At 57.4% G+C, this 10605-nt stretch overlaps 1 protein-coding gene across 1 annotated transcript; it reads right to left on the bottom strand.

Annotated features, from left to right (window-relative positions):
- Positions 1-1001: 1001 nt before the first annotated feature.
- On the bottom strand, positions 1002-10340 carry LOC133344082 (hairy/enhancer-of-split related with YRPW motif protein 1-like). The gene is made up of 5 exons (XM_061554031.1): positions 9615-10340; positions 7405-7483; positions 5684-5767; positions 4688-4769; positions 1002-3069 (listed from the first exon to the last, which is right to left on the bottom strand). The coding sequence occupies exons 1-5, from the start codon at positions 9692-9694 to the stop codon at positions 2573-2575; spliced, it is 822 nt and encodes a 273-aa protein (XP_061410015.1). The 5' UTR covers positions 9695-10340; the 3' UTR covers positions 1002-2572.
- Between the last annotated feature and the right edge of the window lie 265 nt (positions 10341-10605).

The following is a 10605-nucleotide window of genomic DNA, read 5'->3' as shown; positions in this document are numbered from 1 at the left end:
ACTCACACCCCCCACTCACACCCCCCCCACTCACCCCCCCCACTCACACCCCCCACTCACACCCCCCCCACTCACCCCCCCCACTCACACCCCCCCACACCCCCCCCCCACTACACCCCCCCCCCCACTCACACCCCCCCCACACTCACCCCCCCCCACCCCCCCACTCACCCCCCCCCACTCACACCCCCCCCACTCACACCCCCCCCACTCACACCCCCCCACTCACCCCCCCCCACTCACACCACCCCACTCACACCCCCCCACTCACACCCCCCCCACTCACCCCCCCCACTCACCACCCCCCCACTCACACCCCCCCACTCCAAACCCCCCCCACTCACTCCCCCCACTCACAGACCCCCCCCACTCACACCCCCCCCCCACTCACACCCCCCCCCCACTCACAACCCCCCCACTAACAACCCCCTCACTCACACCCCCCCCCACTCCACTCACACCCCCCCCACTCACACCCCCCCACTCACCCCCCCCCACTCACACCCCCCCCCACTCACACCCCCCCCCCCCACTCACACACCCCCCCCACTCACAACCCCCCCCACTAACACCCCCCCCCACTCACAACCCCCCCCACTCACAGCACCCCCCCCCACTCACACCGCACCGGGAGCGGCGCGACAGTTGTCCCGCGAGTGGCGGATCCTGCGTTGGGGGCGGGGGAGGGGGCGGGGGAGGGGGCGGGGGAGGGGGGCCATGGCCCCCGCCCCTCGCCCCTCTGTGACCCAGAAAATGTTATACTTTTTCGAAGCGATGTCATGATTGATAAAGGCGATAATTCCCCTATTACAGAGACGAGAAGTGACGTTACAACAAAATAGTTTCAGACAAAGTACATTTCATTTTATGTTATTTTTTTATTAATGTAAAGGGAGCCCTGTTTAAAATCTTTACATTTCGCGACCCCCCCCCCCCACTCCCCGCGCCTCCATCATCTCCCTCCCCACACCCCCTCCCCCCACCCCCCCCGACCCCCCAGACCTTGGGATGCATCCGGATCCGCTCCTGGGCCCTACGTACGAGTTCATCGCCGCGCATCGCGTGCACGTGTGTCCACGGGTCACTCTCACGGGCCACTCTGATCATCTCTCACAAGTCACTCACGATTCACTCTCACGAGTCACTCTCACAGGTCATTAACGAGGCATCTCTCGGCGGACGATTCCTCCCCGTTGGCGCGTCGTACTTCCTTCGAGTGCAGCCAGCGTTGACTCCTCACTGAATAGTCTCCGAGTCGTGGGCACGCTGGAGGAGCTGGCACGGTGAACGCGCATTCTGGAAGCGGCGTGCCGGGTACAGGAAATGTTTTCTGATTCGCCGACCCGGACTGGCCCAGACGAAATGAAGTCCCGAGTGCCAACCACGTGGCCCCCGGGTGTGTCTTCTTACCCGGGGTTAAACAACATCCACTTGAAACTTGACAGCATCTCATGCCGAGCATCGTGACCTCAGCGACCTGACGTTTCAGTTTTTTGAGCATCCACTTCATTCGTGATTGGGCAGGCGCGTGTGCGCGTGTACGTGCGTGCGTGTAAGCGCGTTCCGAAGCGTGCTGGGTTAATGATCGCGCGCGCGCGAGAGCATTGAAGCGTGCAAGGCGTAGCGCAACCGCTGCGACCCTCGCTGACTCACCGCGTGAGTCGTGCGAGTGGCGGCACTCGCCAGCGCAGCTGCGCGGCGTCGGTAACGTCGGCGGCGGGATTGGCGCTCGACCGCGGGTGTCTCTTTGCGCGCGCGAACGCTCTGGCCGAGGTCTCTGCGGCGTCGGCAAACTGCGCCCGTGACGCAGCCGCCGACGAGGTTCTCAGCCGTGTCGTGCCGTGCCGCACCGCCTCCTAACGGGACCCACACCCCCCTCAGGTCTTGCGTTATGACGATCGCTCGCCACGTGATATTTACAGAAACAAACAAACGGGTAACGCCTCCCCTACTGAGCCGTGCAGACTGTGGGGGTTTCGTGGTGTTAGCGAGCACCTGTTGAGGCTGAAACGGAACCACGAGAGGGGTGGCTGTGGCCAGCACAACACCCGGCCACCTTTGTCTCCCCAGTGCCGATGTAGGTGAAGCACACTAACACGGGGTCATGGCAACTCGAGCCAACTGTGGGGTGAGACAAACGGCATCCACAGCCGAAATTTGAACCCAGGCGGCTGGGATAGTTACCGCAGTGCACCAACTGCCGTGCCACCGCTCCCGACTATATATATATCTATTTCTCTCTCTCTCTCGTATGTACAAAGCCAAAGATCCCCCGTATAATCTTAACAGAATTTAAGGGCAAGTGTTGTTAGCGAGCAGCACCTATGAAGGCCGCCACGGCACGACGTTTACACACCATAACAGGTACTCATTTGAGGCTGGGTCGACTTAGGGGAAGCCTAGGACCGGTTCAGAAAATCCTTACTGGTCTTGGCTGTGAGCGTGAATCGAATTCAGGTCGCCGGGTTTTTAGCGCAGAGCGCCAACCGCTACACCACCGCTCACACAGCGTGTACACACACGCACACACACGCGCACACACGCGCGCATGGACGCCGGCCCCGGCGGGTAGCTACCGGCTACAACCGAGTGCTTTCTGCTCGCGAGAAACCAGCGCTCGCCTCTGCGCGGGGCCGGTGGCGGCGCCGGCCGCGGTGGCTCCGGGCAGGGGGAAGGCGGCGCCCAGCAGCGGGACCCCGTGCAGGGGCAGCGGCGGCAGGGCCCCCGCGCGGGGCCCCAGCGGCTGCTGCAGGGCGCCGGCGGGGCCCAGCTGCTGCTGCTGCACGCGGGCGAGGCGGTGCGCGGCGCCCAGCAGCTGGTGGAACGGCATCGCCCACGGCGCCGCCGCGGAGATCAGCGCCGGCTGCTGCTGCTGCTGGCTCTGGGATAGGTGCGCCTCGCGCTGCACAGCATAGCTGTGCAGGTGCGACAGCAGGCGGCAGTTGAGGGGGTCGGCCCGGCTGGCGCTGGCGCCGTCGGCCACGGTGAGGAAGCGCGCCACCTCGGAGAGGCACTCGCGGAAGCCCATGCTGCGGTAATCCATGGCGAAGGAGAACGGATCGTGGAACCCTGGGGTGGGGAGCGGGAGCGGGTGACTGGGGGTCAGGAAGGGTGGGGCTCCGAACCCTCAAGATGCCTCTCGGACTCTCCTCTTCGTCCTGGCCTCCTCACGATGATTCCAGACGCAGTTTCATACAGAGAATCGTCCTCGAACTCACCCAGTGAGTGAGAATCGATCTCTAACTCACCGGGTGATTGAGCATGAACGACACAAATTTGGACAGATTATTACGAAGCCAATTGCTAATTATATATATATAATAAAATAGAGAATTGATCAAAGCTTCCCAATGTAGCAGGACCCTTTTTCAAAGAAGAGACTGAGTGAATTCCGCGTGACAGATGCGAGCTTTGCGTGCAAGCAGAGGGGACTGCATCTGTGTCATCTGCGAGTCATGCAGTCACCCAAGCGTCCGAGAGACAAAGATCCCTCATGTAGCCCAAGCAGGCTGTTAGGGCAAGTGCTGTTAGCGATAATCTAAAATGGCAGCACGGCACAGTTGGGGGTGGGTGGCCAGCACCACGCCCTGCTGCCTTTGTCTCACCAATGCTGAAGTAAAATACCCATTTAAGGCTAAGTCGACCTAGGGGAGGCCTAAGACCGGTTCAAATATTCGCCACTGTCTATTGATCGTAGGCGGTAGTCGAACTCATGTCACCGTGTTTGTACTACAGTGCGCTAACCGCTGCGCTACCACTCGCGAACACTCACAACAACAACAACCGCCACTAAGTGACGGTCACGTCACCACGGCGCATGTGCCATGCTATGTGCACGTTTAAGGCCACGTGAAGTGTCAAACGTCCGCTGGCAGGAGTTCACGGGACAGACCCAGGTACCATGGGTTTACCGACTGAGATTAATGAGATGAGTGGCCGATGCACCACCTGTGCCCCCTACTGGGCCAAATTGCTGTGTTTTAGCCACCTGGCGCCCTGCGTGTTGTTGTGAGTGTCGCTCCTCTGTCCTCCGTTGTTGCTGGAGGGCGATTGCCTCGAACTGCCCAGTAGCGTCCTTCACGAGCCTCCTCCACAGAGGCCGATCTTGACACCGCTGGTACCAGTCATCGACAAGTCCACTCAGCTCCACGTCTTCCTGTACCACATCACTCCATCTCTCCTCTAGCCCGTGCCGCGCCCCTTTAGCCCCCTCTATCCGGCCGAACAAAAGCTGTTTAGGCATGCAGTGGCTGGGCATGCAGGCTACATGACCCAGCCAATGCAGCCTTGCCTGCCGGAGGAGCTCACCGATGGGACTTTGCGCAGATCTTTCAAAAAGGTGTGAGCTCCTCACACAATCCTGCCTGGTTAAACCCAGGATTGATCGTAGGCAGGCCAGCCTAAATGTTTCTAACTGGGAAAGATGCTCCATTAGGGAGATCCACGTTTCACAAGAATAGAGAAGGGAGGGCAAGACCCAAAGCTTCGTGTCGAGCAACAGTTCAGGTAGGTTCCACACAGCAGCGTTATGCAACTGATGAAAAGATGATGCCGCTCGACCGATTCGGAGTGAGACCTCTGCTGTCAAGCCGGAGCTGGTCATGAGCATATTGCCCAGGTATGGAAATCTTTCCACTCTCTCCACATCTGCCCCATCACACACTCACGTACACTCACACGCCGTTACCTTTCCCGCCAGGTGAACGCAACATCCGCAGGTGTTCCACCGTCATCTGAAGGATCTCGGCTTTCTCCAGTTTTGCCGAACCCTGGGGAACAAGCCACGTGGAGGAGGAGTGGAGGGGAATAGAGAGGGCAGGGGAGGGGGAGAGTGGGAAGCAGAGCGAAGGGGAGGGGGCGAGGGGCCATTACTTCCCTGCTGCCGCGCGGTGCGCAGTCGATATCCCTCCGCTACTGCACCCTCGCCGCACTGATCGCGTCCTGGAGGGGCTGCGCGCCACCTGGAGGGGGCTGTGCCCCGCCTGGAGGGAGCTGGAGGGGGCTGCGCGCCACCTGGAGGGGGCTGGAGGGGGCTGTGCCCCGCCTGGAGGGGGCTGGAGGGGGCTGCACGCCACCTGGAGGGGGCTGGAGGGGGCTGGAGGGGGCTGTGTGCCACCTGTAGGGGGCTGTGTCCCACCTGTCCCGTCGTCCGTTCACAGTTCCTGGATCCCCATTCCCAATTTTGATCGAAATCGGTTTTTGTTTTCTTCTGTAGCTGCTCCGATGATTTTGGAACCACGTGGTGCCATATGTGTACCCCGTAACACAAACCCTGCCGAGATCACAGAGTGGCACGTGTGAATGTAGAATGTAATTGTCTTAAAGTCCTTTCTGCTATAATTAATGCGTTGTTTAAAGCCACGTGCGTCCTGGGTACATTGTAACCACTTGCCGCTGGTGAGATGAACTCCAAAATTCTTCCCCTGACTTCCGATAGTCGTTGCTGTCGCGAGTTCCCGTGATACGAGGTCAGGGGTTGACCCGGGCAATCGGGAATACGGGTGGCGCCAGGAGTTGATGAGTACCGAGGTCTGGTGCCGGTGTTGCTGTGTTTATTAACAGAGGAGGGGCATGGGAGCGATCGCCCCCCCGTCCCCCCGCCCCCCTCCACCCTCCGTCCCCCCTTCCCCTAAAAAAGTTCTCCAGCCCGCCATGAATCCATCTGTGCAGCGGCAGCGCTCACCTGCTTCTCGAGGGCGCTGGGCACGAGGCGTCGCAGCTCGGCAAGGCTGCTGTTGATGCGATCCCTCCTCCTCTTCTCGATGATCTGTGGCGAGCGCCCGCAGAGTCGATTGAGCGTGCGATCCAAGGCCGTGATTATATAATAAATATTGGGGGGGGGGGGAGCCACATTCCCCCCCATATTCAAATATGCTCAAAATGTCCCCCCAGTATATTGCTATAAAACAGATTTCTGTTTATATGATTGTGGTAATGTTTGTACTTCCCTAATCTCTGCCATTACATACAATGAAAGAAGAAAAGGTAAAAAATAAAAAAACAGAGTAATGTAATACAATACACTCTTAGACATTATTGTAAAAAATAAATAAAAAGTCCATCCTAAGTGTTAGTGAATTTTGTAAGATTTTAGACAGGAAATGGCAATAAATTCGTTCGGGGGACAACCAGACCGCCTGGAAGATTTGGTCCCCCCCAATGTTGACTCCATGGCTACGGCCTTGGTGCGAACAAAAGCACAGATCCCCCTTATAGACTCAAAAGACCGTAGGGGCAAGTGCTGCTAGCGAGTAGGACCCATGAGAGTCGGCACGGCACACAAGCGAGCGAGTGGTGTAACACTGGCAGTAGATGGTCATCATGTGAGCGTTCTGTGTAGTGGTGAGTGGGTGAGCTCTGTGTAGTGGTGAGTGAGCTCTGTGTAGCTCTGTGTGGTGGTGAGTGAGCTCTGTGTAGTGGTGAGTGGGTGAGCTCTGTGTAGTGGTGAGTCGGTGAGCTCTGTGTGGTGGTGAGTGAGCTCTGTGTGGTGGTGAGTGAGTGAGTTTTGTGTGGTGGTGAGTGGGTGAGCTCTGTGTGGTGGTGAGTGAGTGAGTTTTGTGTGGTGGTGAGTGAGCTCTGTGTAGTGGTGAGTGAGTGAGCTCTGTGTAGTGGTGAGTCGGTGAGCTCTGTGTGGTGGTGAGTGAGCTCTGTGTGGTGGTGAGTGAGTGAGTTTTGTGTGGTGGTGAGTGGGTGAGCTCTGTGTGGTGGTGAGTGGGTGAGCTCTGTGTGGTGGTGAGTGGGTGAGCTCTGTGTAGTGGTGGTGAGTGAGCTCTGTGTAGTGGTGAGTGGGTGAGCTCTGTGTGGTGGTGAGTGGGTGAGCTCTGTGTGGTGGTGAGTGGGTGAGCTCTGTGTAGTGGTGGTGAGTGAGCTCTGTGTAGTGGTGAGTGGGTGAGCTCTGTGTGGTGGTGAGTGGGTGAGCTCTGTGTGGTGGTGAGTGGGTTAGCTCTGTGTAGTGGTGAGTGGGTGAGCTCTGTGTAGTGGTGAGTGGGTGAGTTCTGTGTGGTGGTGAGTGGGTGAGCTCTGTGTAGTTGTGAGTGGGTGAGTTCTGTGTGGTGGTGAGTGGGTGAGCTCTGTGTGGTGGTGAGTGGGTGAGCTCTGTGTGGTGGTGAGTGGGTGAGCTCTGTGTGGTGGTGAGTGGGTGAGCTCTGTGTAGTTGTGAGTGGGTGAGTTCTGTGTGGTGGTGAGTGGGTGAGCTCTGTGTGGTGGTGAGTGGGTGAGCTCTGTGTAGTGGTGAGTGGGTGAGCTTTGTGTAGTGGTGAGTGGGTGAGCTCTGTGTGGTGGTGAGTGGGTGAGCTCTGTGTGGTGGTGAGTGGGTGAGCTCTGTGTAGTGGTGAGTGGGTGAGCTCTGTGTGGTGGTGAGTGGGTTAGCTCTGTGTAGTGGTGAGTGGTGAGCTCATCCCTCACCCCTCGCCGCCGCTTCCTTGCCATGTGCTGGGTGCTGCAGGAACCGCTCTTGCCAGGGGAGTCGAACTCGTGCTTGGACCTGCGAGATCCGGAGCCACCACGCGGACATCACCATCACTACCCCATCACCCACACCACAACCCCTACCACCACGCGGACATCATCACCACCATCACCACGATCATCAGTACCCTCACCACCACCCCCACGACCACACGGACATCACCACATTCACCACCACCATCACGACCCCCATCACCTCCACCACCATACTCCCAGCATCACGAGCTTCGCCTCCATCAAAACTCATAAACGTAATGTTGACTTGCTCACGCTTGCGTGTGTATGTGTGCAAGAGTGTGACCGTGTGTGTCAGTGTGCGTGACAGTATGTGCAAGTGTGTGTGATAGTGTGTGTCAGTGTGTGTGTCAGTGTGTGTGCAAGTGTGTGTGACAGTGTGTGCAAGTGTGTGACAGTGTGTGTCAGTGTGAGTGACAGTGTGTGCAAGTGTGTGTGATAGTGTGTGTCAGTGTCTGTGTCAGTGTGTGTGCAAGTGTGTGTGACAGTGTGTGCAAGTGTGTGACAGTGTGTGTCAGTGTGTGTGACAGTGTGTGCAAGTGTGTGTGATAGTGTGTGTCACTGTGTGTGTCAGTGTGTGTGCAAGTGTGTGTGACAGTGTGTGCAAGTGTGTGACAGTGTGTGTCAGTGTGTGTGACAGTGTGTGCAAGTGTGTGTGCAAGTGTGGGAAGCGGCAGTGTGGTGGTGAGCGCTACGCTGCGCTACGAACCCGGCGACCCGGGTTCGATTCTCGCTCACGGCCACCACCGGTGACGATTGTCTCGGTCCTCCAGGATGGCTCGACTCAAAATGAGTCCCTGGCGGCGCGGCGTGTAGTAAACATCGCCACTCAGGAGACAAAGGCGGCCGGACGTGGTTTTGGCCACCGACCCCCTCGTGTGCCGTGCCGGCCTTTAGATGCTCGCTAACAGCACTTGCCCCAAAAGTCTTTATATACGGGGGATCTTTGTCCTTGTTTGGAGATGTGATAATGGTAGTAATAGTGGTAGTAGTAGTGGTGGTAGTTGCGGTAGTAGTAGTGGTGGTAGTAGTAGTAGTGGTAGTAGTGGTAGTAGTAGTGGTGGTAGTAGTAGTAGTGGTAGTAGTAGTAGTGGTGGTAGTAGTAGTAGAGGTGGTAGTAGTAGAGGTGGTAGTAGTAGTGGTAGTATTAGTGATGGTAGTTGTGGTGGTAGAAATAGTGGTGGTAGTAGTGGTGGTAGTAGTAGTAGTGATGGTAGTTGTGGTGGTAGAAGTAGTTGTGGTAGTAGTGGTGGTAGTAGTAGTAGTGGTAGTAATGGTGGTAGTAATGGTGGTAGTAGTAGTGGTGGTAGTGGTGGTAGTGGTAGTAGTATTAATGGTAGAAGTAGTAGTAGTAGTGGTGGTAGTAGTAGTGGTGGTAGTAAAAGTGGTGGTAGTGGTGGTAGTAGTGGTGGTAGTATTAGTGGTAGTAGTAGTAGTGGTGGTAGTGGTAGTAGTAGTGGTGGTGGTAGTAGTAGTAGTGGCGGTAGTAGTAGTGGTGGTAGTGGTGGTAGTAGGAGTGGTAGTGGCGGTGGTGGTAGTGGTGGTGGTAGTGGTGGTAGTAGTAGTAGTGGTGGTAGTGGTGGTAGTTGGAGTGGTGGTGGTAGTGGTGGTGGTAGTAGTAGTGGTGGTGGTAGTGGTGGTAGTAGTAGTGGTGGTGGTGGTGGTAGAAGTGGTGGTAGTGGTGGTAGTTGGAGTGGTAGTGGTGGTGGTAGTGGTGGTGGTAGTAATGGTGGTGGTAGTAGTGGTGGTGGTGGTAGTAGTGGTGGTAGTAGGAGTGGTGGGGGTAGTAGCAGTGGTGGTAGTGGTGGTAGTAGTGGTAGTAGTGGTGGTAGTAGTAGTGGTGGTAATAGTAGTAGTGGCGGTAGTAGGAGTGGTGGTGGTGGTAGTGGTGGTGGTAGTGGTGGTGGTAGTAGTAGTGGTAGTAGTAGTGGTGGTGGTAGTGGTGGTAGTAGTAGTGGTGGTGGTGGTGGTAGAAGTGGTGGTAGTGGTGGTAGTAGGAGTGATGGTGTTGGTGGTAGTGGTGGTGGTAGTGGTGGTAGTAGGAGTGATGGTGGTGGTAGTGGTGGTGGTAGTGGTGGTGGTAGTGGTGGTGGTAGTGGTGGTGCTATCCGAGTCGCCCCCCCCCCACTCACTCCAAGTCGTCTCCCTCCACGTCGATGCCCTCCTCGAGGTCGCTCTCAGAGGAGCTTCCTCCATCGCACGTGCGCTTCATCCTGCTCCTCCTGCTGCTGCTCCTCCTCCTCCTTCTCGTCGTCGTCGTCTTCTTCTTCTCGCGACGAGAGCGCTCCTCGTGTCTCTCGTCGCCCTTGCGACTTCCACCCGCTCTCCCTCTCTCGCGTTCTCAATCAACACACCCGTTCATCTCTCTTCATCACCTGTATGTGTTTTGTTTCGCACTTCATCCATGCATCTGCGTATTATGCCCGCGTCTCCGCGAATGTTTATGTCTCTCTGTCTCTCGATATATCTCGCTGTCTTTATTTATCGATCTATCAGTCTATCTAAATTTTCTCTCCGTCAGTTATCTCTTCTCTCAGTCGGCAACATAAACAGCCCAACAAGATACATCCGGCGTGATGAAAAGCTGCAGCAGCAGCAGGAGGAAGCCCTTTCTCTCTCTCTCTCGTTCGGGACTCGCCGCTCGCCCGCGTCTCCTGGCCCCGTCTCGCCTCTCCGAGTCATAAAAATAACAATCCCTGTTCTGTCCCACGCCCACCTAAAACTGCCCGTGCCCGTACCCCCCTCCCCGATCGAAAACAAACAAACGCGCGCTGCTGCCGCTGCTGCTGCGCGCTGTCTCTATTCACTCAAAGTCATCTCGCTCGCGACTCTGCCGCGACTCTGCTCAGGATCACGCGCGGGCCGCCTCTCCTCCTCCTCCTCCTCCCCCCTCTGGCTCCGTCTCGCTTCGTGTCGCTCTCCCCTCCTCCTCCTCCTCTCGCTCAGCCCCGAATCTCAGCCGCTTTCCCACGGAGCTGTCAGCCCCGCGTCCAGCGAGGGGGCAACCCCCAATCCACCCCACCCCCACCTCGTTCTCTCCATCCTCCCTCCATCCCCGTCTCGTCAACCCCTCCCCACACATCGCCGCCCGCCGCCGTAACAGCAAATCCTAACCCCCACCTA

This window comes from Lethenteron reissneri, chromosome 19, assembly GCF_015708825.2.
Source record: "Lethenteron reissneri isolate LAM-NWPU_2019-01 chromosome 19, ASM1570882v1, whole genome shotgun sequence".
NCBI lineage: Eukaryota > Metazoa > Chordata > Hyperoartia > Petromyzontiformes > Petromyzontidae > Lethenteron > Lethenteron reissneri.
This window is presented reverse-complemented; position numbering and strand designations above follow the sequence as displayed.

What these genes read in the sequence shown, in the direction of transcription:
- LOC133344082 (XM_061554031.1), bottom strand. Translation starts at nt 9,694, where the DNA reads ATGAAGCGCACGTGCGATGGAGGAAGCTCCTCTGAGAGCGACCTCGAG. An exon ending in CCAGCGCCCTCGAGAAGCAG is followed by an intron (nt 4,770 to 5,683) that starts GTGAGCGCTGCC and finishes CTTGTTCCCCAG; the next exon opens with GGTTCGGCAAAACTGGAGAA. An exon ending in GCGTTCACCTGGCGGGAAAG is followed by an intron (nt 3,070 to 4,687) that starts GTAACGGCGTGT and finishes TCCCCACCCCAG; the next exon opens with GGTTCCACGATCCGTTCTCC.